Here is a 26,540-nt window from a genome sequence, read left to right on the forward strand (position 1 = left end):
CACACTGCTTTTTAACCTTCTTTTACCACTCTAAGGTCTGACATCCATCCATCTGACCGTATATATCTACTTACCCTAACCCTGAAAGTTGAGCATGAGAGATGACTGCTTTTCATTGGCTCTGCTGCTTTAGGTATGCAATGCCAAATCCAACCAAGACCACAAATGCAGATGGACTATTAATTTGTAAGTTTAAACTTGAAGGGTTACATTAGAAGTACCGCAAGCAGCTACACATATAATACAATACTGTAAGAGCTACTGGATTATTGCCAATTAGAATATAAGAAAGTTTCAGATGATATGGGTTGCTAGTTGTCCTAAAGTGGAGACTTAAGATAATGTGAGGGAATGCATTAAACAGTTAAAAATGAAACATGATAATAATCAATCCACTTAGTTGATATATCATTTAAGGAAAAATATAGTGGTTTCCAAATCTTGCTCCAGAAGACAGCTTGGTTTCTGTTTTATATATTGGAGTTTATTTATTTGGGGCAAAAGGTTCCTGTGATGAAGGAAAAACATTTTAAAACCAATGAGACACTTAAACCAAACAGTATGAAACGAAAATGCAGTTATTCAATCTCACCGCTTCGTTCCACTCCAAATTCCTTGCCGCTGAGAATGTGATGCAGGAGATTCTTCATGGCCGAAGGACTGAGATTCATCAGGCCCTCCGTGGCTTCCTCAGCTAGTCAGCAGAAATGTTAGAACAGAAGAACTTCTAATTTGCCTGCCATGCCCTCTCTATATTTTCTCTATTTCTTTTCTTGCTTAGAATTTCTGAGTCACTTGATTGGAAGAACAGAATTACAAAATAAATTGCTAGCACCCTTCTGCTTAGGTATTCTTACTTCCACAGATTCTTAATTATTTAAGGACTGACTATCCAGTTTGTGGATTAGCGAGGTAACTGATTTTTTCTTCGCCCTGCTTCCACACCATTAGGATACTTAGTAAAATCTTTATTTGAAGGTGGGAAGAATGAAGGAACAACAATGGAACTGGAGGTCATTCAGAGAAAGGCAATGAATGTATATATGCAGATAGGCTAAAATAATTTAAACTTCTCAGCCTGGAAATAATAGAGACTTAAGAGATATAGATTTGAATTCATGAAATTATGAATATAAGAGGATAACCTGAACATGTTAATCAACCTCATACATTTATTAAAAGTTGACTACATGCAGGTCATCATTTTAAGTAACATTAGTACAAGCAGGTATGTGACATGATACCTAATCTTGAGAGTCTGACTATCTCTTTGGGAGTGATGGAACATGTAAACATGATAAACAATAAAACATTGCATATTCTATGTGCCAAATGAGAGGTATAGACAATAACTGCCTTTGAAATCAATGGAGACATCACTCTCCAAGGACTGGAACTGACAAAATTAGTGGGAAGTACTGTGGGAGGAGAAGATAAAGGCCAGACTGTTGAGGGTATTAAATATCAGACCCAGGGATCTTGACTTTATCCTATAAGGAATAAAGAGCCATGGTTTTCATGAATCCACAGGAAAACAAGAAATATAACAGGCAATTAAGGAAAAGTGAATATTCAGGGGCTTATCCCTTATTAAGGTTTATTATTGAGCAAGCACACCCTCTCGCAAAACATCCCTTGATACCACAACTAGAGAATACTATATAATGTTTATCTATAACAATGTACTGAACTGGAAATCATTTGCAATCGGGTGGACTCAGACTCAAATTCCACCATTTACTAGCTATGTTACTTTGGGGATGTTAGGTAACCTTGAGTTTCAGTTTCTTTACTGGTAAAAGTGACACAATACTACCTTCTTCTCCAGAGGATTCTTGTAAGGATTAAATGATACAATATATGTAAACTTAAAGCAAAAAGCACAGTCTCTGGCATATGGTAGGTATAAAATAACTGCTAGCTCTCTTCTGTCAAAGGGTTACTTAAATATAAATTATCTCATGTGTTTGAGTTAGGTTTGACTCAAACTGATAAATTTAGCTACTTGTTAACAGCCTGATTACAAGCCTTTTGGGGGAAATTTAACAGAAAGAATGGCTAAAATTGAGTTTTACAACTTTGATTTTATTTTTCTGTACCTCCCTATCTGTATTATTTTGCAATTCTTGTTGAAGTCAAACAAATACTAATGGAATAAGGAGTCATGCCATAGGGGTCCATTTTTCCCTTTCACACTTTATACCATTTTGCCCTACAGCTTTTACAGGCCCCAACTATTCTTCTAACTAAGACTTTTATCTTGCCAAATACACCTATAGTTAATTTCAAAGAGAGTCTTGTCAGATAGATGTTAATGACAACGTCATCTTCCTTTATTCAATCATGACGGTGACTAGACAGAACACTGACACCATGATCCACTGATGTAGTGACTCATTCTTGGTGTACAGATGCTCCACTGCCTAAATCTGAACCCAACCCAGTCTGTCACACTCAAGTACTCTCCAGAGTTAGAGAAATGAAGTTAGCAAAGAGTGTTAAGTTAAGAAGGATTTGGAGTGAAGAGCCCCCAGGAGATAGCATTCTGAATCTGCAGAACTGATACACAAATGTGTCATCATATCAGCTCCTTGACTTGCATAAATAGTGACTAACAGGGTTACAAGGTTGCCAATATCCAGCTTGAGCTATGGATAAAAATGTTTTAGCTTTCTTTCTTTCTTGATTCCGAACTCTATAAACCTACATCAAAAGTGAATTCTACCTAAAACAGTTACTGAATTAAGTACCTGAGCATCGAAGGGAGTGGGCCAGTTCTGTTGCCATAACTTGTATGATCAGACCAATTCGAAGTCGAAACATTTCAGCAAAGAGGCCAGGCTGGGTTCGAATATACATAGCTAGATATACCATTATTTCCTGCACACAGAGTAGATATAGACAAAAATAATGGCCCAGGTCTCACAATGCCTATTTTGTTGTCTTTGGAAATTGCTAGATCAATTGAAAACAAACTTTAAAATATCAATCACCAGATTAGCCTTTACAATTCTTCTCACCTGTGTAAGGATTGAAATGCTCATATCCCCTTCACTGGCTTCATCTATCAGCTGAGTGAGCACCTCACAGGGCAGAGGTCTGAGGAAGAAGACAGTGAAGAAAGACAATATTCTACAACCACTTAATCTTAAATATGATGAAAAAATGAAGCAGCTTTATCCAAGTCCACATCACTGCCTCAACATTTCATCATGACCAATAGCATTCTGATTCTTTCAAACTTCAGAACTCTTTCATTGCCTCCTGAAACCACTCTGGCCCACATCAACTTAGAGGAGCTCTGCTCTCCTCTCTCTAAACCTGGATTCTCTTCCTCCTTCAAAATTTATTTAAAACTCACACCATGATGTCCTTCTAGACTAGTCTTTCATAGTTAGCTTTGAACATTTGACAAGTAACTATTAGGGCTACAAAGTACTAAATTAACTTTAAGCTGTGCTTTTTTTGGTAATACACAATATTTCTACATATTTACGGGTTACATGTGATGTTTTGTTACATACATAGGATGTGTAATGATCAAGTCAGGGTACTTACGGTATCCATCACCTTGAGCATTTACCATTTCTTTTAGCTGGGAACATTTCAAGTCCTCTCTTCTAGTTATTTTGAAATATACAATACATTGTTGTTAACAATAGTCACCCTACTCTGCTACTGAACATTAGAATGTATTCCTTCTTTAACCAACATCTCTTCAGCATCCCACCCCCACAATGGAATACTAGCTGTGCCTTTTTGAAACCATTTTATTATTTTACAATCACAGTTGATAGAGTTGTTTGATTTTCTATAGTTTCAACTCACATACGAGCGTGCACACACACACCCACACACACAGGTATACACCCATCCTCCCACACTTCTGATTCTCCTGCTGACACAAAGTACTCTGGGGCATGAACCATGCCATCTTCTTTGGATTGCCTACAGTGTCACAAAACTGATACAAAAAAGATTATTTTTCCAGAAGCAAGATTTTATGGGTTGAATTGTATCCTCTCCTCAAATTCTTTTCTTTAAATTTTTTTAATTTTTAATTTTTGTGGGTATATAGTAGGTGTATATATTTCTGGGGTGCATGAGATATTTTGATACAGGCGTTTGGCATATAATAATCAAATCAGGGTAAATGGGGTATCTGTCTCATCAAGCATTTATCTTTTGTGTTACAAACAATCCAATTACACTCTTGCAGTTATTTTTAAATGCACAATTAAATTATTTTGACCATAGTCTCCCTATTGTGCTATCAAATACGAGATCTTATTCATTCTCTCCAACTACTTTTTGTACCCATTAACCATCCCCACCCCCAACCCATAACCCCTGCTACCCTTCCCAGTCTTTTGGTAACCATCATTCTACTTTCTATCTCCATGAGTTCAATTGTTTTGATTTTTAGTTCCCACAAATCAGTGAGAACATGTGAACTTTGTCTTTCTGTGTCTGGCTTATTTCACTTAACAAAATGACCTCCAGTTCCATCCATGTTGTTACGAATGACAGGATCTCATTCTTTTTTGTGTCTGAATAGTACTTCCTTTTGTATATGTACCATATTTTCTTGATCTATTCATCTACTGATGGACACTTAGGTTGCTTCCAAATCTTGGCTATTGTGAATACTGATGAAATAAATGCAGGAGTGCAGATATCTCATCAATGTACTGATTTCCTTTCTTTTGGGTATATACCTAGCAGTGGGATTGCTGGATCGTATGGCAGCTCTATTTTTAGCTTTTTCTCAGGAACCTCCAAACTGTTCACCATAGTAGTTGTACTAATTTACATTCCTACCAACAATACACGAGGGTTCCCTTTTCTCCACATCCTTGCCAGCATTTGTTATTGCCTGCCTTTTGGATAAAAGCAATTTTAACTGGGGTGAGATGATACTTCATTGTAGTTTTGATTTGCATTTTTCTGATGATCAATGATGTTGAGCACCTTTTCATATGCCTGTTTGCCATTTGTATGTCTTCTTTTGAGAAATGTCTATTCAGACTATTTGCCCATTTTTAAAGCAGACTATTAGATTTCTTTTCCTATAGAATTGTTTGAGCTCCTTATACATTCTGGTTATTAATCCCTTATCAGATGGGTAGTTGGCAAATATTTTCTCCAATTTCACCTTTCCAATTTGCTTTAAATGCCGAATGACTGACTGTAGAATGGTTGATGCTGAGTTCTTTGGCAGTTTCTCGTGTAGTTGTGAGAGGATCAGCTTCAACGATAGCTCTCAATTGGTCATTGTCAACTTTCGACGGCTGGCCAGTATGCTCCTCATCTTCAAGGCTCTCGTTTCCTTTGCAAAACTTCTTCAAACACCACTGCACTGTACGTTTGTTAGCAGTTCCTGGGCCAAATGCCAGGCCTATAATCGGGGACCTCAAGAACCTGTTTTGTGCTCTACCCCACTGTGGCCAACCTGGTACCTAAGCTGCAAGACAAAGTCCCCTTTACTCTTCCCTCTCCTTTTCTTGAGCAGAAGGAGTCTCTCCATATACCCACCACAGCTGGGCATGTTTGGTCACACCTGGAACCAGAATGTCTCAGAGTCTCACTCAAGGCCCATGGCCATGTACTACCTCGTCACTCTGCTGATTGTTCAGGGCCCAAGGGCTCTTTAGTCAGCATGTGATAAATCCTGCCAAAACTGGGTCCTTCCCTTCAAAGTAGCAGGTTCCCTTCTGATGCAAGGTGTGTGTCAAAATGTCATCCAGGAGCTAGGGCCTGGAATGGGAGTCTGATGCCTCTGCCTGGTGCCCTATCCTACTGTGGCTGAGCTGGTATCCAACTTGCAAGATAAAGTCCTCTTTACTATTTCCTCTCCTCTCAAGTGGAAGGAAGGATTCTCTCCCAGAGTTGCACTATCTGGAGTTGGAAGAGGGGCGGCACAAGCACTCCTTTGCCCACCCTAGCTGATATCTCACTAGGTCGCATGTACCCCAAGTCCATTGGTTTAGAGTCCAGCACAACACAAGGATTTGCCCAGGAAGTGCAGTCCTCATGACCTAGACTGCTTTTTGAGTCTATTTAGTACCCAGAGCACTTTAAGCCCGTGGTGGTGAAGTTTGCTGGAACTTATGTTTCTCTGAGCTTGAACTGGAACTCAAGGGTAACAGAAATCATGGACATAAACCAGGAAGGAAGTAGTATGCAGACATCAGCAAAAGTATCCCTTCTGCAGCCAATGTAGTGAAAAAATATGTAAATAAAAAACATGCTGTAGATAGAGTTTAACCAGGAAAAAATGAGGGAGAAATATTTACAAAAGTTTTTTTTTACTACTTTGGCTACAGAAGTAGAACTGACAAGCAGGGGGGAATACCCTTTTTAAAAATTACTCGCTAGCAGAAAAACAGATTCTTCAGATCATTTATGAATGAAATTAGAATCTCTCTAAAAATATTTCTTGGAGATACATACTCTTTGTAAGATTTAAATTTTGGCACTGGTGTGATATGAAATTAAACACATTTACTGCAGATGAATTTTACTGGCATGGCCAGTGGCAAAAGGAAGACTCATGTATAAAGATTCAATTTTCCATCCCAGCCCCATCACTTGACTCACATCTCCCTCCAGGCCAAGCCTATCTTAGGGTACTCTTTCCAATTGGAGGCTGTGGCAGACCTCAGACAGTGGCACTCTGATTACAGGGTTCCTGGAAGGGTGCTACCTCACATTACTCTGTAAGTAGCCATTTTTCCTCTTTGACTATGACCTCCATCCCCTTTATTCTTCTTGAGCAGCATGGAGTTTCATGGTCAGCCCTGGCTCTAGCCACTTTCTTTCACCTCCTCTTTCCAGAGTATGGGTGACATTTTGTGGTTGCTAACTCAAGGTACCCTGTTTGTTTTGTTTTTTGAATGGCAGGTATGGAAAATCCAATAAGTAAAAAGAGTTTGAGTACTACTCTCTGTGAGTTTTCTCCTTCATTTACTCTTGCCCTATCATTACCAACATTCTTCCACCAAGTGTCTCTGATAGAGGTGAACATATGTAGGACATTATCATCCACTGACAGATTAGGGCAAGGGAATTCTAAGTCCACACCACTCCTTAAAGGCTCAGAGAAGCCTGATCAAACCCAGCCATACTCACGCAGAGATAGTCTTTTCTCGAGGTTCTGGAGGAAGTCCCACTGTCAAATGTTTCTGGTGGGAGAGAAGGTCTGTGCAGGCCTAACAAGAGAGCATAATATTATCATTTCTGTAACACCTCAGGTTTCCACAGCATTTCTCTTTTCAGCTTAGAAACCTTTGCTCCTCCTTAACATAATGACACACCGAACTCTCTTCCTCAGAAAATACCATGAAGATCAGAAAAGAAGGATTTCTAGGAAGAAACAATGAGGTCTTTTCATCTATCTCCTAGAAGGCAGGAACTTTTTTGTTTGGTTGGTTTATGGATTTTTTTTCTTTCTTTTTAAAAAATTTGTTTAAATGTTTAAGCTTTCAATTTTTATGGATAAATAAGTTATATATATTTATGGAGTACATGTGATAGTTTCATACAAGCATACAACATGTAATGATCAAACCTGGGTAATTGAGACATCCATCACCCCAAATATTTATCATTTCTTTTGATGGCAAGATTCCAAATCTACTCTTCTAGTTATTTTGAGATTTACAACAAATTATTGTTAACTATAGTCACCCTATTGTGACACTAAACACTAGATCTTATTCCTTCAATCTAATTGTATTTTCGTGCCCATTAAGCAACCTTTCTTTGTCCCCCACTCCCGACTACCCTTCCCAGCTTCTAGTATCAATCATTCTACTCTCTACCTCTATGAGATCAACTTTTTAAGCTCGCACATATGAGTGAGAACATGTGGTATTTGTCTTTCTGTGCCTGGGTTATTTCACCTAACATAATGCCCTCCAGTTCCATTCATGTTACTATAAATGACAGGGTTTCACTCTTTTTAATGCAGAATAATATCCAATTGTGTATACCACATTTTCTTCATCTATTCATTTTCTGATGGACATCTAGGTTTATTCCATACCTTTGCTATTGGGAATAGTGCCACAGTAAACATGGGAATTGTAGATTATCTCTCGCATATACTGATTTCCTTTCTTTTTCATATATACCCAGCAGTTAGACTGCTGGATCCCATGATAGTTCTACTTTTAGTTTTTTGATGAACCTCCATACTGTTTTCCGTAAGTGGCTATACAAAGTTCCATTCCCACTAATGGTGTATGGACGTTTCCCTTTCTAGGAGGTAGGAACCTAGTGTAAATTCATTCTTAAGATACAGAATTCTTAATATCATTATAAAGATGTTATGGTTTATAACATTTTATAAATCTACAATTCTTACTTGTCATTCACAAACAAAAAGAAATGAATATCATATTTTATGTGGAAAAGACATCTCAAATAGTTAGAGGCTATGGTTGTTTTAAAAAACAATTATAGAAATCAATTTTTAAAAAGCACTCTTATTTAGATTTGGTATAAATTCAAGAATTTATAGTACCTCATCAAGTGCTTCCACTTTCTTCCTTAAGATCCCAGAAATGTATCGGATCAGGCCCCAGTGACGAATTTCTCCCACTTTGCCATACAGCTCGGTAAGAAGCTCTCTGACTGTAGCACTCCCTTCATTATACAATTCAGTGTTCCAGTCAGGTCCTCTAGAATTTTAAAGACGGGACTACATCAGTTATAAGTAAAGCCTCTGGCAATCATTTTTTCTTTCAGTGTTATAATGAATATGCCTGTTTTGGATAAGTCTCTCTCACTACGAAATCAATGCAATTTACTAAGAATTCTTATAAAACTATGATTAACAGTCAGCCCTGAAAGCCAGTACCTAGACAAGAATTAAGTCTTAGTTTCAGCTGTGCTTTTGACAAAATGCATTCTTTTACCCTATTCATGGGCTTCACTATAGTTGAAATTAAAGACAAAGATTTAACAAAAGAATTATTTCAAAAACCACTGTAAGGCAAGTCATATGACAAATTACAAATGAGGAAAAAATGTTTGCAATTCATGGGATAATTTCCCTTACATACAAAGAACTCCAACATGTAGATTAAAAAAATTAACAAAAGAAAATCTGGCAAAACAAATATTGCTGGCAAAACAAATAGATGGCTTTTAAAGACAGGAAAAGATGCTCAACCTCACTCATAGAGAAACTTTAACTTAGCACTATGCCAAGATAACATTTTTAACCTATCAGATTGTCAAAAGCCCCTAAATTTGATAACACTGTTTTTGTGAGGCTTTGAGAAAACAGGCACCATCAATATGCTGCTGATCAGAATAAAAATTGGACATTTCCTCTGGAGAGATATTTGTAAATATGTATCAATACTGAAAATATTTAAAAACAGCCTGGCAATTCCTAACATGGTTAAATACAGAATTATCATAGAATCCAGCATTTCCACTAGTAGTTATACAGCCAATAGAAATAAAAACTTATGTCCACATTAACTTGTACATGAATGTTTCTACCAGCATTATTCATAATAGCCAAAAAGTAGAAAGAACCCAAATGTCCATCATCTGATGAATGGATAAACAAAGTGTTATATTTATATAGGATATAATATCTGGAAATAAAAGAATGAAGTACTGATACATGTTACAACACAGATGAACCTTGAAAATATTATGTTAAATGAAAGAAGCCTGTCATAAAGGACCACATATTGCAAGACTCAATTTACATAAAATGTCCCAAGCAAACAAATCTATACAGACAGAATGTAGATTAGTGGCTGCCTAGGGCTGGGGGGATGGAGGGATTGAGGGTTGACGGATAAAGGAAGTGGGGTTTCTTTTTGGGGTAATGAAAATGTTCTAAAATGAATAGTGGTGAAGAATGCACAACAATGTGAATACATTAAAAACCATTTAATTGTACAGTTAAAAAATACCTATTTTTTGATCTATCAATTCAAGTTCTGGTTTACTTGCAGGATAAATTTCACACATGTGAAATGCTATATGCTATGAGGCTATTTGCTATAGCATTTTTGTGATTGTGAATTCTGGCAACAATTCAAATGTTCATCAATAAGAGACTGGCTAAGTAAATTATGATATATTCAAATAATGGAATGGCACACAATTATTAAGAAAATATGAAGTAGATCTAGACAGTGGTATTATAATTTCAACAATAGCTGCAACAATTTCCTATCTAACCTACTCTTCTTACAATGTGACTCTCACACTCCTCCCATGAAGAGATGGTTTCTGTGTTCCCTTCCCTTGAACCCAGGCATGCTTGTGATTAAGGCAAAAGTGACTTACATAATTTCTGAGGCTAGGCTATACAAAGTAATAGAGCTCCCAGCTGGGACACTTACTAGTAGAACCTAGTCATCATGCTGTGAAGATGTGGGGAGACATATGAGGAGGTCATCTGCGGTATACCAGTTGTAGGTAACCTCAGCTGAGGTTCTAGCCAACAGCCAGTACCAACCCCTAGACATATGAGTGAGCAAGCATTGTGAAGATTCCAACCCTAGACATTGTTGACCAAAACTAAATGAGAGATCTCAGGTGAGAACTGCCTGGCTGAACACAGGCAAGTCCCAGAACTGTGAAAGATAATTTAAAAAATTTAAAATTGTTGTTATTTTAAGCTACTGAGTTTCAGAGTGATTTGTTATGAAGCAACAGATAATTGGAATATATATGTAGTGATCATCAAGATATACAGTTTTAGTGAAAGAAAGCAAGGTACAGAGCTGTGCGTATACTATGCTACCTTTGGATAAATAGGGGTAAAAGTATCCACATATATGTCTGTGTTTACCTACGTAACCATAAATGTCCATGGGAGGATACACACACACACACACACACACAACAATGACTGCCCATGAGAAGGGGAACTGGGTATCTGGGGGAACAGAGATGGGAGAAAGACATTTTACTCTTTCACTGTATATCCTTTTGTACTTAAAAATTTTTGAACCATGGGAATGAATATATCTATTCAATATATTAAATTAAAAAAGCAAAATAAAATGTGCTATAGGAAGTCATCAATGGATGAAAAAATCAGTGAGCGAAAGTTTGAAGAGTAACAGTATATTTACATAGTCTTTTTTTTTTTTTTTTTTTTTTTTTGAGACGGAGTCTCGTTCTGTCGCCCAGGCTGGAGTGCAGTGGCCGGATCTCAGCTCACTGCAAGCTCCGCCTCCCGGGTTCCCGCCATTCTCCTGCCTCAGCCTCCAGAGTAGCTGGGACTACAGGCGGCCGCCACCTCGCCCGGCTAGTTTTTTAGTATTTTTTAGTAGAGACGGGGTTTCACCGTGTTAGCCAGGATGGTCTCGATCTCCTGACCTCGTGATCCGCCCGTCTCGGCCTCCCAAAGTGCTGGGATTACAGGCTTGAGCCACCGCGCCCGGCCTTACATAGTCTTAAAGTACATCTCTACAAGATACTTTTTTAATTTCAAAAGGTGACATAATAACTTTACGGTGTAGGTATATGGAAGAATCTACCTTAACCAAATGATCAAACCAAGTGATCAAAGTTTATAGTATCAGCAATGGGACTAATCAACACTATGATATGACACATGGAAAAGAACTTGGCATTACGTTAGTAATGTATAATCTGAATTTAATCATGAGGAAATATCACATAAACTGAAATTGAGGGACATTCTGCAAAATAACTGGTTTGTATTTTCACAAAATGTTAATAACATGAAAAATGAAGACTCAGGAACTGTTCCAGATAAATGGAGACTCAAGACACATGAGAACTCAATACAATGCATGATTTTAGATGTTCTTTTGCTATAAAGACACTATTGGGCTATATGACAAATCTTAACAGTATCTGTAGATAGTTAATAGTATTGGTTTAATGTTAAACAATTTCCTGACATTGGCAATTATACTGTGCTTATGTAGGAGAGTTCCTAATTTTTCAGAAATAAACACTGAATTATTTAGGGTTAGATGGGGATCATGTCTGCCACTTATTCTCAAATGGTTCAGAAAAAAAATAATACATGTGTGTGTGATTGAGTATAGATGATGATATCTCTTTCACATTGGTGAAAGAGAGAGAGATTAAAAGCTCGTGGAAACATCTGATGAATCTGGATGAGGGCTATCCAGAATTTTTATTGTACTATCCTCACAACTTTTCTCTAAGTCTGACATTGTCAAATTTTAAAGATATGAAAAAAGTGCTATGAGATCTCAGAATCAGTGGAAGATTATTTTTACTATTAGAGATTGGAGAAAGTTTCATGTGGGTGACAGATGACCTAGGCCTTGACAGAGAGATATGCAAGAAGTAGAAATGGAGTGTGGTTAAGGGGAGTATTCTAGGCAGAGGAAAAAATAAGAATCAAGGTATGAAGGTAGACATGTAGAGGCTGTGTTTTGGGTACGATAAATAGACTGTTTTGGTGACAGCATTCACATTGTAAGGGAAGAGCAATGGTAAATAAAGGTTGAAAGTCAAATCATAGAGGATTTAGATTTGGCCAATGATTCCCTATGGTAGTGCTGATGCTGTAGCAAGAGGCAGGGGATGAGGAGGAATTGAAGATAATGACACAATTTCAAGTCTGGGTTACTTGAAGGAATGATGATAACAAAAATAGAGTCAGGAAAGACAATAGCAGTAGGTTTGTGGTAAAGACAGTTAATTTGATTTTAGACATGTTCAATAGGAAGATAAATATTTGAAAATAAATTCTACTCCAAATAAGACTATGTCACAACCTACTATAATAAAAATGTCGAAGATCAAAGACAAAGAGAGAATCCTGAAAGCAGTGAGAAAAAAAGAAGCAAATAACATACAAGAGAATCTTTTTTGCTTTTTATACTTTATGTTCTAGGGTACATGTGCTCAACGTGCAGGTTTGTTACATATGTATACATGTGCCACGTTGGTGTGCTGCACCCATTAACTCGTCATTTACATTAGGTATATCTCCTAATGCTATCCCTCCCCACTCCCCCCACCCCACAACAGGCCCCAGTGTGTGATGACAAGGGAATCTTAATAAGCCTAACAGCAGACTTCTCAGCAGAAACCTTATAGGTCAGGAGACAGTGAGATGAGGTATTCAACATGCTGAAGGGAAAAAACTGCCAGCCAAGAATACTTCAGAAATGAAGAAGATATAGACTTTTCCAGACAAACAAAAGCTGAGGAAATACATAACCATCAGACCTGTTTTACAAGAAATGCTAAAGGGAGTTCTTCAAGATGAAAGAAAAAGACATTAATGAGTAATATGAAAACATCTGAAAATATATGTCATTGAGTACATAGTCATATGAATACTCTATTAATCTAATGATGGTGTGTAAATTACTTACATCTTTAGTATGAAGGTTAAAAGACAAAACTATTAAAAACAGTAACTACAATAATTTGTTAAGAGATATGCAATATAAAAATTGTAAATTGTGACATCAAAAACTCAAAATGTTGGGAGGTGGAGTTAAAGAGTTTTCTTCTTCTCTTTTATTGTAATCATAGTTAAATTGTTAAGACTTTTTGTAAGCCTCATGGTAAGCACAATGCAAAAACATATAATAGATATGGTAAAAATAAAAAGCAAAAAATCAAAACAATTATGAAGGATAATCACTTAGCCATAAAGACAGATAGTAAGAAAGAAATAAAGAAGGAAGGAAGGAAGGAAGGAAAGAAGGAGGGGGGAAGGGGGGAAGGAAGGAAGGAAGGAAGGAAGGAAGGAAGGAAGGAAGGAAGGAAGGACTCTACAAAACAACAGGAAAACAATTAATTACATGGCAGTAGTAAGCCCTTACCTACCAATAATTACCTTTAATGTGAATTGATTAAGTTATCCCGTTAAAAAGCAGAGTAGCTTAATGAATAAAAAGAGCAAGAACCAACTATATGCTGCTTAAAAGAGACTCGCTCCACCTGTGAGGACACACATGGACTAAAAGTGAGTGGATGGAAAAAAGATATTCCATGCAAATGGAAACCAAAAGACAACAGACGTAACTCTACTTGGGTAAAACAGACTTTCAGGGCCAGGTGCTATGGCTCACACCTGTAACTCCCAGCATTCTGGGAGGCTGAGGCAGGAGGATGCTTTGAGCCCAATAGTTTGAGACCAGCCTGGGCAACATGGCCAGACTCCAGCTCTGCAAAAAAAAAAAAAAAAAAAAAGAAAAGAAAAAAATTAAAAATTAGCTGGGCATGGTGGCATGCACCTGTGGTCCCAGCTACTCAGGAAACTGAAGTGGGAGGATCACTTGAGCCCAGGAGTTTGAGCCTGCAGTGAGCCATGTTCATGGCACTACACTCCAGCCTGGCTGACAGAGCAAGATTGTCTTAAAAAAATAGACTTCAAGTAAAAAACTAAAAAGTGATATAGAAGGTCACTATATAATGATAAGGGGGGTCGGTTAAGCAAGAGGATTTAACTATTGTAAATGTATATGCACCCAACATTGGAGCACCTAAGTATATAAAGCAAATATTAACATACCTAAAGGGAGAGATAGACCACAATACAATAGTAGTAGGGGCCTTCAACAGCCCATTTTCAGTAATGGACAGATCACATAGACGGAAAATCAACAAACATTGGATTTAAACTGTACACTAGACCAAATGGACCTAATTGATATTTACAGAACATTCCATCCAAAAGCTACAGAATACACATTATTCTCAACTTTACATGGAACATTCTGCAGGGTAGATTATATATACTAGGCCACAAACAAGTATTAACGAATTGAAGAAGATCAAAATCATATCAAGTATCTTTTCTGATCACAATGATATAAAATTAGAAATCAATAACAGGAGAAACCACAGAAGCTTTACAAATACAAGGAAATTAAACATGCTCCTAAACAACCAAGGGGTCACTGAACAAATTAAGAGGGAAATTACAAAATTTTCTTTAGGCAAATGAAAAGGAAATGCAACATACCAAAAGATATGGGATACAGAAAATGCTATTCTAAGAGATATGTTTATAGCAATGAATGCATATATCAAACAGTATAAAGATCTCAAATAAACAACATAATGTTACACCTAAAGGAACTAGAAAAACAAGAACAAACTAAACCCAAAATTAGTAAAAGGAAAGAAACAATAAATACCAGAGTGGAAATAAATAAAATAGAGACTAAAAAAGCAATACAAATGATTAACAAAATGAGGAGCTGGTTTTTTTTGAAAAGATAAACAAAATCAACAAAGCTTTGGCTAGACAAAGAAAAAAAGAAAGAACATCCAAATAAATAAAATGAGAGATGAAAAGGAGATATATAGCCTGGGCAACACAGTAAGACCTCATTTCTATATATAATTAAAAAAACATTTAGCCGGGCATGGTGGCACACACCTGTGGTACCAGCTACTCAGGAGGCTGAGGTGGGAGGATCACTTGAGACTGGGCAGTGAAGGCTGTAGTGAGCCATGATCACGCCACTGCACTTCAGCCTGGGCAACAGAGCAAGACCTCGCCTCAAAATTAAAAAAAGAAGATGAGATATAACTGATACCACAGAAATACAAAGAATTGTTAGAAACTGTTATGAACAATTATATGCCAGCAAGTAGGAAAACCTAGAAGAAATGGATACATTTGTGAACACATACAATCTACCAAGATTGAAGTATGAAGAAACAGAAAATCTGAATAGATCAATAACAAAGGAGATTGAATCAGTAATAAAAAGTCTTCCCTCAGAGGGAAGCCCAGGACCAGATGGTTTCACTGCTGAACTGTACCAAATGTTTAGAGAACTAATACTAATTATTTTCAAACTATTCCAAAAAATAAAAAATAAAAAGAAAGGAAAAGGGGAGAGTTCTTCCAAACTCATTTTATAAGGCCAGCATTACCCTGATACCAAAACCAAACAAGGATACAACAAAAAAAGAAAGCTAAAAGCCAGTGAGAATGTTCATCCTGTAATGATTATAAAACCCCCAATTTAGTCTCCTTTCCTTGGGCTCTCAAGCTTTTTTGGGAGCAAGCTGGGAACCTTCTTTGCTCTTCCCAGAAAGCCTCATTATGTGAGTAATAAATATTCCACATCTTCTTGGTATGTGTACGTCACCACCTATCTCAAAATCCAAACCAAGTTTAGGGGAAGAAAGTCCATCCTGCTTCTTCATGGTGAGTAGAACATGGAAAAGGAGACAGAACAGATTATTTTTGTGTGGGCCTGTGGGGTCCAGGAGAGAGGAGTTCAATTTGGACATATTGAGTTTGTACTAATACAAAGTACCTAGCAGGATGCCTGACACATAGCAAACAAAAATGTTAGTTTCTTTTTCCTATAAACCTCTATATTCTTACATTTCTTGAGTTAAAAACTTATCTGTACATTTGACCAAATAATGGAGGCTTAAAAATAGCCTAATGACAATAATACTTATCAGTTATTGATCACCCACCATGTACCAGGCATTGTATTAGAGACTTCATAGATATCATATCTTAATCTTTACAATAACTCTATGAGGTATATATAATTCAAATTCTATAAATGAGGACAACTGAGGGTTTGAAGTCACATGATGTGTAGGTTGTTAAACTATATTCAAATCCAGATCGGCAAAACTCCAGAAGCTGTGCTCTATTTATTATGCTGTAATTCATCTGATTATGAACATTAAACTAGATTGATGATATCCACCACTTACTTCATAGTATACAGCATATAGAGGATATCAGCTTGTTCCTGTAAGCTTGAGGTCTCCTTCAACTGTAAAACCAGTGCTTTAAAGTCCACCTCCCCAGACTGGTTTCTAGGAAGATGTATTTCTACACGAACAGAGGGAACCTTTAGTTTGAGAAATGATGAAAAGAAATTAAGTTCATAAGTGCTCAACTTAAATAATGTCCTAGAATGAGTCATCTTTTCACCTCTAAACCTTTTCCAAAGGAATTCTTTAAATATTAATGAAAGGCAAAGCAAAAACAATGAAACCTTCCAGATGTATAATACAGCAATCTAGTTTTCCTAAAGTCTGACCAGACAAACTTGCCCAATGTAAAAGTTCACCAGGATAGCATTTTGCGTACCACTAGTTACTAACAAGAACCATAATGACTAGTTCTATTATTTCCCATAAAGATGGCAGTTTTTCAAAAAGCCGATAGAAATACCTCGTGCACAAATTTACCTGGTTCTCCTGTCGGGAATGAGATGAATCAAGTAAATTGAATGAAGGCCGGGAAGCCTGAAATAACTTCATAGGAAGATACATGTGAACATCTGCAAAAGTATGACATTTGTGGGAAATATTAGATAATTAGGAGACTAACAGAAATGCACAATTGACTCCAACAATTAAGTCACATGTGAGTCAATTCTTTATAGAACAAGAATGAGAAATTTCTTCTTTCTTGGTAATATCAAAGAAAACAAATATGAATATCAGATAATTTAAATCATGTGCAATTAATAAGTATATTTTGAATTGAATTTCTAGAATTATAGCACTAGCTGGACATGTAAGATATTAAATTTACTAATGTAATTAATCCACAATGGTGCATTCACTGATACTTTGATGGAATACGACATATAATAGAAAGAACTCAGTTGCATTTTATATTTTTCGAACTTTTCTAGGTGAATATCTGGCTGTTAGTGGTTAAATTTCCCTAAGAATACATGAATGGATAATCCTATCTAGGGAATAAAAAAAATGTAGTTGAGATATTCCTAAGATTGTTTACTTACAGTTCATTGTTGAAATACTTACCATCACCTCTAAGGAAAGATTTGTAATTTTCACCACTTTACAGATACAGAAAGAGAGATACAGAGCTCAAATAACTGTTCAAGCAAGTAAGTAGCAGAGCTTGGAATTAAGCTCAAGTTTTCTGGTTCACAATTGAGAAGTATAACTTAATACATTTCATCTCTTCATATAAGCCCTTTCTCAAGGAAGCATACTCAAAGGGTATGCTAAGCTTTTCCCTATTATAAATATTAAATGATTCCCAATGTTCATGTTTAATATCTTTGGTTAGTAATGGTCAATAAAGTTTCAGACAGCAAGAGCATGCATCTCAGTCATTCTCATCATCTGTAGAATGTTAACATTCAGGTCTTCTAGGTGTGGCCAAGGGAGCCCTTCTCTCCTGTCATATCCAGCTACTATCGAGACATTGAACACTCTTTGGAACCATGACTACTCCTGGCAATGTGTGGCAGAAGACACCCTCCACTGCAAATACAACTGAAGGAGGGTAGTGGCCATGGGGAGGAGAATGGCAAAGTTGTAAAGAATGAGTATTATATTTGACAAAACAGATCTACATTGCTGGAACAACAACAAAATTCCATAGAAGTAATTTTCCCAAAGGAAAAGCCCTTTCTACCATTTTTAACTTTAATGTTATAGTTGAATATGCTCCATGTCTCTTGTTCTGCCTCTTCTTACCATGTTACCAGTTAAACCAGACTACATAGCACTACCTGCAGCATAACTATACACAATTCACTAATTTTACAAATATTTGAGTGTCTAATGTGTTCTAGGTGCTGTCTGAGATGCTGGGGATAAAGCAGTGAACAAAACTTAAGTTCCTGCTTACATTGTAATCAATGCCCGCCCCCATCCTGGGCTTCACATCATCCTGTGCCTCACTCTGGTGAGTCACAGCATTACTCACTCTGTACATGCAGTTCCTTGGCCTTGGTCACCAAGGACATTAAGTCGCAGGTTGTTTGCACAGCAGCTCGGAACCGATCTAGCCCTCCCTTCTGTGAGGTAGGGGCTAGTTTAGGATGGGGAGCAGTGTGCGCCAAAAGGTGATCTAAATAACGAGCAACTTCATCACCACAGCGAGCTGCAAGGTTAGTGGGGGAAGGGGGAAGAGAAAAGAATGAAAATATTTTAGTTACTTTATAATTTACCCCAGCAAAGAGAATGATTGGCTCCTGTGCTCACAACATAGCACCAGAAGTAGGTTGTTTTCAGCTCATGGAGGAAAAGCTTGTGATCATGATATAACCTCATCACTTTAAGAACCAGCGACCATGGCCATTTACCAGAACCCACCTCTTCTTCAACTTGCTGAGACAAGGTCAGGGTTCTTGAAAGCAGTATGAGCTTGTTTTATACTGGAGCAAGCATTTAACAATCTGTGTATTTGCGTGTGTGCATGTGATGGTAATGGTGAGAGGGATGGAGGAGAAGCAGAACAGGGAGCTTCAAGAGGCACTAATGTGAGGGTACTTTTGTGAGGAAGGGCCAGGAAAGGGCAAAAATCTTCTTAGTCACCTCATTTGTTTATTCACCAAATATTGTTGGCTGCTGTGTACCAGGCAGTGTACTAGGTGCTGACATTTTAGTGGTGAAGAGGATGGATATGGTCCCTATCTTCTTGGACTCCCCTTCCCCCATATACCTTCTATAACATTATCTCTGAGTATGGGTAATGGAAAGAAAAACATACATATATCCTGCGGAAGCTTAATATTTCAGACTTTACATGAATATTCACAATGTTTATAGTTAGAAAGCACACTATTCAAATCAATACCAAAGTCTGCTATATCAGTCATGAGTCATCTGGTTTTTGATGATATTTACTGATCTCTCCAGGTGTCTTTCTGTGTTCTGACGTGACTAAGGCAAACTAGTAGAGCTCTAAGAATGGAGCTCATATTCAGTGACATCCTAATGACAAAGATTGTAACCTTGAATACAATCTAGAAACTTGAGTGGAGGATTATGAAGAATATGGAGAGAAGCTCTTTACCCACAGAAGGGCTGGCAAGCAATAAATACATTCATTTTGAGACCACTGACGAGTAAACCCAGAAGTAGGAAAGTGGCTCAGAATGCCATAATGTCAAATTCAGTAATACGTATCATTAGAAATATATATTTTAGTAATCCAATGGAATAAGTACTACAGATAAAAATCACAACTACCTATAGAATAGCAAACAATCTCAATATATGATCTTCTCATTTAATTTTCAAAGTATTTTATGCCAAGACATCATGACTTTGGTTGTTGTTGATAACAGTAAATAGCCTTGTATTTAATGTACTTTTCCAACAAAGAAATTCAACTGTTTTAAATCTTACAAAAACAAATAGAGAATGAATGAAGTGGTGCTTAGTGAGTAAATATCAGGCCCAAAAAAGAAAATAGTCCTTCTGACTGCTAATGTGTTGCCCTATTGTATGAGATTGTGCTGGCTGACCTCACTGAGGACAGAAAATTTATTTTTTTTCTTTTCTCCAACATACCACTCTTAAGATAAAGAAATTGGCTGCCTTTAGTTACAGGCTAACAGTCAAATACTCAGACAATGAAAGCAGGCAAATCATGTTTTAGAGGGCTAGACAAGTAATTCTTTCTTATTGGCCCTTCTTTGTATGAGATTCAAGCAACATAATGCCTGCTCTGCCTAAGTCAGTATTTTAACACTGTAGGGTAGTGTTGCTCAGTCACTTTCAATTCATGCTCCTGCAGTGCTTTCTCACTATATCACCTTTGTATTCCTAGAAGCCAGTTAGAGTTTGACTTAGTTGTATTTGCCTAGTTTGTACTACGAAAATAACAGGCATACTGAATAGCCTTTTTCAAACTGCACAGACCTCCCCACAGACTCTGATATGCTCCTCTAATATTATATAAAAAGAACTCTAATTAAATTTCATATTTTTATGCTTTTTAATGTCAAAAAGCCCTACTGTATATGTATTATTTTCCTACTTCACACTTGATTAAACATCTCTCACTCACCACTGCTTCTTCCTATGTCAAAATCACCAGTCAATTCAAATGCCTGGGAGAGGAATCTTCCCCAATCTTAGTAAGGAACAGTCCAACTCCATACTCCACAATTACCACCGGAATATTAGACCAGAAACCAAAGGTAAGTAGAGGGAGGAAAAGTAAAGCCAAACAAAAGTAGAGATCTAGGTGTATTAAACAGGCATGAGGATAGAACACTGTGAGACTGCTGGCAGCGTAAATTATTAAGGATGGTGCTAAACAATATTTTGTAGTTTTGTCCAGCCAGGCCAGTGCTTTATGAAGCCTCCTTACCATGACTGGTTGAATCATAATCATTCATCCAGTTGGTAGATTCCAGGTAATCATAGTTGTCATCATAATCTTCACTGTACAGCTTACCCTCAGGTCCAGGGTCCATGAAGCTCAAGTGTGTGCAACAAGATGTTGTTAAAAACTCTGACAATTTACCTGTTTGAACCCTAAAAATTACAGGAGGATAGAAAACAGGAAATCAGGGGTGATCCTTTTTAAACAACACAATCTTAGTGATAAAAGGACACCTAACATGTTTTGTTGGGGGATTACTAATGTGCATACATTAATATAAATTTTGTAAAAAAAAAATTTTACAGCACTCCTAGGCATGGTATATATCTTAAATGGTTAGGGGACTGTGTTAATAAAGGTTACAATTATGGATTAACAATCCATCAGCAGACCAGTTTTGCTCTCTTCTACTGCCATATATTACGTTGCTAACTATGCCAAATATCTGGTAAAAATTTGCATTGGCTACTGGAGAAGCCTGGAGAGAATGAAGATAAATCATCACAAACCCATCACATCATTAAAAAAAAATACCCAAAGGCCATTGGAACATAAAGGATGGTACTTGACAATTTTGTAAATTATAGTAGACTGTAAGCCATATTGTCTCCTACTTATGAAGACAATTACAAAACCCAAAAGCAAAGTCAGCATTACCAAATTTCTAAAGAGGCCAACTTGAAGGGGCTATCAGTGGCCACACCTTGGATAATTAAAATATTGAAATAATGACAGAAATGGATCACGGCATATTAAATAAAATAATAATCTATGAATCTGTGCTGATACTAAACTACAGAACAAAAGGGGGGCAGGGAAAGCTCTTTTTTAACATAAGAATTTCCACCAATAAATGTACCCAGAATGATAGAAATACAATTTAATAACTCCATTAGTAATAAGTGAATTCATGCAAGGATCAATGGAAGCTAATATGATTTGATCAAACACTGTTGGAGAGAGGATATGCAGAAACTTGGCAGATACCAGGTTCAACACCTTAAACAAGTGATCAAGGTTATCATCACCCAATAATGTCACAAACAAATCTCATGTGCCTCCTGATACGATGCACTGAAAGGGACTGTAGTAAATTCTTACAATTGTATGTTTCCCTGGCATCTATTTTGAATATAAGCTTAACTTTCTCATACCAGAAGCAGAGTTCAGTCATCTTTGACAGTTTCCAGTTCTACACCTCCCTCAGTTCCTCACTGTGGTCAGTCCACACATCTGCCTTACACAACTTCCTCTTGGTAACCACCTCCCTAAGGGACAGCTAAATATGATCTATTTGACTAGCCTTACTGATCCTTACATCCTACATGAACTATGCCAATATGCCACAGTGACCACCTCTCAAGTCACAGTGTGACCTCCAGGAAGTCATGCCTGCTTGCTTTAAACCCATCAATTAAAACTCCCCAAGGAATATCTGTTTGGATAATGCCCTGGACCTCAATAAAGGCACTGGCCCATGGGTCTCTCTTTTTCTGTCTCCACATACTCCCTGACATCACTGTGTGTGGCCTCCAGGTATTCTGTGTACCCCACCTGCAGGACCTGTAAGTAATAAAATCTTTATTTCCATCTTGTGCCTCCTAACCATTGAAAAGGTGCTCTCCATCTTAAAGATCCTAATTTAAAACAAGGACCCAACATCACACAGGTAGTATTCCTGCCAAAAACATATAGCCTAAATCTAATCATGAGAAACAACCAGACAAATCCAAATTGTGAGATATTCTGCAAAATAACAGACCTGCATTCTTCAAAAATGTAATGAAAACTGTCATGAAAGATTGACAAAAGGCTGGAGAACCCTTCTAGATTAGAAGATACCAAAGAGATATAACAACTAAGTGCTAACATGTGATCTTTGATTGGATCCTGGATTGGTGGGAAAACAGCATGATAAAACATTACTGGGATAATTGGGTAACTTTTTACTTTTCCTTCGACTTTATTTATTTCCAACTTTCATTTTAGGCTCAGGGGTACATGTGTAGATTTGTTACATGGGTAAATTGCATGTTACAGGGGTTTGGTGTACAATTACAAATTATTTCGTCACCCATAGTAAGCATAGTATCCAATAGGTAGGTTTGCAGTCCTCACCTACCTCTTGCCCTCCACCCTCAGGAAGGTCCTGGTGTCTATTGTTTCCTTCTTTGTGTCCATGTCTACTCAATGTTTAGTTCCCACTTATAAGTGAGAACATGTGGTATGTGGTATTTGGTTTTCTGTTCCTGCATTAATTTGCTTAGGATAATGGCCTCTATATGCATTCATGTTGCTGCAGAGGACATGATTTTGTTCTTTTTTATGGCAGTGTAGTATTCCATGGTGCATTACGTGCCACATTTCCTTTAACAAGTCCACCATAGATGGGCATCTAGGTTGATGCCCATCTTTGTCTTTGCTATTGTGTCTAGTGCTGTGATGAACATATGCACGTAAGTGTCTCTATAGTATAATGATTTATATTCTTTTGGATATATATCCAGTAATGGGATTGCTGGGTAGAATGGTAGTTCTATTTTAAGTTGTTTGAGAAATCTCGAAACTGTTTTCCACGGTCTCCCAGGTTGGAGCGCAGTGGTGCAATCCTGGCTCACTGCAACTTTCGCCTCCCAGGTTCAAGTGATTCTCATGTCTCAGCCTCCCGGTAGCTAGGATTACAGGTATGCACCAGCACGCCTGGCTAACTTTTATATTTTTTGTAGAGACAGGTTTTTGCCATGTTGGCCAGGCTGGTCTTGAACTCCTGGCTTCAAGTGATCTGCCCGCCTTGGCCTCCCAATCTAAGTGTGATGATTATATTACAGTTATATGTAAGAATGCACTTGTTCTTAGACAAAAAAAAAAACAAAAAACAAGTATTTAGGGTTGAAGAGTTATGTTGTCTATGGCTAATTATTTTAGCAAAAAAGTATGTGTGTATATGTGTGTATATATATGTATATACATATACATAACACATAGTACATGTAGTATGTATGTGTGTGTATATGCATACATATGTATATGGGAGGACGTAGGGAGGAAGAGAGAAAGGAAGGGGGAAAGGCAGGAAGGGAGGGAAGGGAAGAAATAGAGAATGCACAGTGGGACAAAATGTTAATAACAGGTGAATCTTGAAAAACGGTATATGGGTGTTCAGCAGTATTCTGGCAAATTTCTGTAAGCTGGAAATTTTTCAAAATAAAAACTTAGGGGGAAAAAGAAAAGAAAAGCAGCTAGAATCAAATAATCTAATAGGCATTAGAAAAACAAAACAAAACAGGTTTTCTGATCCTTTGAGATCTAGGCAAAGAACAGGGTAGGAAAAACTTCCAACCTTCCTCTACAACATTAAATTCCTTGATTCAGTCTATCAAACGTTAGCCCCTCTGAGTAGGATGGGATTATGTTATTGACGATACATTTAGTCCCCACTTACTCCTACAGGATATGTTCCAAAATCCCCCTTGTGGATTCCTTAAACTGCAGATAGTACTGAACTTTATATATATACACACACACACACACACACACACACACACACACACTATGTTTTTTCTTAAACATACATACCTATGATATAGTTTAATTTATAAATTAAGCATAGTAAGAGCTTAAAATAATGAAACAGAACAATTATAACAATATACTATATTAAAAGTTATATGAACGCAGTCTCTTTTTCTCTCTCAAAATATCCTATTGTACTGTACTCACCTATTGGCAAACTACAGGTTGACCATGGGTAACTGAAATATTGGAAAGTGAAACTGTAGATAAGGAGGGACTATCATACACAGAAAGGCACCACATGTATGCCATTACTGTACCCAGTCCCCTAATTTCATTTCATTTCACTAAGGAGTATATAGAGGTCACTTACCTTGCCCCACCAAAATAGCCATCTTGCATTTTTCGGAGTGCTGCCAGGATACTTGAATTCAAGCTTGTTCCATCTTCATCTTGAAATGAACAGAATTTTAAAACAATCTTTGTGGTTTTAACTCTGAAGTAGGGGGAAATCTTGTAATTATTTCAAATCAACATTCTGGTGGTTACAGTACAAATGAGACACTCCTCATTGACCACCCTGATTTTAACAATTCATCTGAGAGCCAACAACACTGAAGAATGGACAAATGGTAAGGGATGATGACTGATAGACAGATTTCCTCAAAGGCATTATCTTATTTGTCAGAAGTACTTAGCACAGTGCCTGATGGCAGAACACTGAATGACTACTGAATGCTGATAATAACAGTAGCCACTACTTGTTGAATGTTATGTGCCAAGCACTGCGCTAAACATTTTATACATATTATCTCATATAAAAAACCTTGGCATATATGTCTGTGTATAGGCATAAAAATATCTAGAAAGCTAACAATTATCTGATTTTATGTGGAAGGAATCATACTACACATACTCTTTCATGACCTGCTTTCTAACTTAACCTTTGTAATAGCCAAAAATAATTCCTAGTAAATTTAGACTGTTTTATATTATAATCAACACTGTAATGAAGACCATTGTATCAACATCTTGATGCACTTATTCTATTATATCCTTAGGTTAAATTCTTACAAGTAGAACTATTAGGACAAATGAAACACTAAGTAATTTTACAGAGACTGCCAAATTACCCACCATAAGAGTTGTGACGATTATATTTCCATCAACAGTATAGAAAGTGACTTTTTCCTACACTTTTAATGGGCAATGATCTTTTAAATTTTTCTTAATCTGATAGGTAAAACAAGAAGATATTGCTTTAATTTTATTGCCAATAAGATTATGCATATTTTCATGTATTTACTAAAAATCTGTATTTCTTTTATGAATTGCCTGATCATGTCCTTTTCCCATTTTTCCATCACGTAGTTTATCTTTTTTCAGTTGACTTTCAAGAGTTCTTTGTTTTTTGGGTATATTACCCTTTTCATTCTTATATATATGACAAATACTTTATCTAGTTTATTATTTTTCTTTCAACCTCATCCACAGTGCTTTTGATATAAAAGATTTATTTTAATTTTCATGTTTTTAAATCTGACAGTATTTTATTTTTGTGTCTTGCAAAGGACAGCTCTCTTCAACCTAACAAAAATATTCTCTCATATATATATATATGAGATATCTATCTATCTCTCTCTCTATATATATTGAGATGGAGTCCGGCTCTGTCGTTCAGGCTGGAGTGCAGTGGCGCAATCTTGGCTCACTGCAACCTCTGCCTACCAGGTTCAAGTGATTCTTCTGCCTCAGCCTCCCAAGTAGCTGGGACTACAGGCGCGTGCCACCACAACTGGCTAATTTTTGTATCTTTAGTAGAGATGGGGTTTCATGATGTTGGCCAGGGTGGTCTCAAACTCCTGACCTCAAGTGATCCGCCCACCTTGACCTCCCAAAGTGCTGGGATTATAGGCTTGAGCCACCCCGC

General features: G+C 37.1%; 1 protein-coding gene across 7 annotated transcripts in view; it reads right to left on the bottom strand.

The window, feature by feature from the left end:
- PHKA1 (phosphorylase kinase regulatory subunit alpha 1) overlaps window positions 1–26,540 on the bottom strand; it is a 141,855-nt gene that overhangs the window by 23,098 nt on the left and 92,217 nt on the right. For 5 of the 7 annotated variants that reach the window (XM_030934107.1, XM_030934105.1, XM_030934102.1 and 2 more), the window contains 10 exons: window positions 24,984–25,062; window positions 21,083–21,249; window positions 18,686–18,862; window positions 17,185–17,276; window positions 16,702–16,841; window positions 8,528–8,684; window positions 7,132–7,211; window positions 3,021–3,099; window positions 2,751–2,880; window positions 593–694 (listed from right to left, as the gene is read on the bottom strand). In XM_030934107.1, coding sequence (XP_030789967.1) covers window positions 593–694; window positions 2,751–2,880; window positions 3,021–3,099; window positions 7,132–7,211; window positions 8,528–8,684; window positions 16,702–16,841; window positions 17,185–17,276; window positions 18,686–18,862; window positions 21,083–21,249; window positions 24,984–25,062 — 1,203 coding nt within the window. The remainder of the gene's footprint in view (window positions 1–592; window positions 695–2,750; window positions 2,881–3,020; window positions 3,100–7,131; window positions 7,212–8,527; window positions 8,685–16,701; window positions 16,842–17,184; window positions 17,277–18,685; window positions 18,863–21,082; window positions 21,250–24,983; window positions 25,063–26,540) is intronic. The other 2 variants (XM_030934106.1, XM_030934108.1) reach the window with 1 other exon arrangement.

Source organism: Rhinopithecus roxellana, chromosome 7 (assembly GCF_007565055.1).
Source record: "Rhinopithecus roxellana isolate Shanxi Qingling chromosome 7, ASM756505v1, whole genome shotgun sequence".
NCBI classification, from domain to species: domain Eukaryota; kingdom Metazoa; phylum Chordata; class Mammalia; order Primates; family Cercopithecidae; genus Rhinopithecus; species Rhinopithecus roxellana.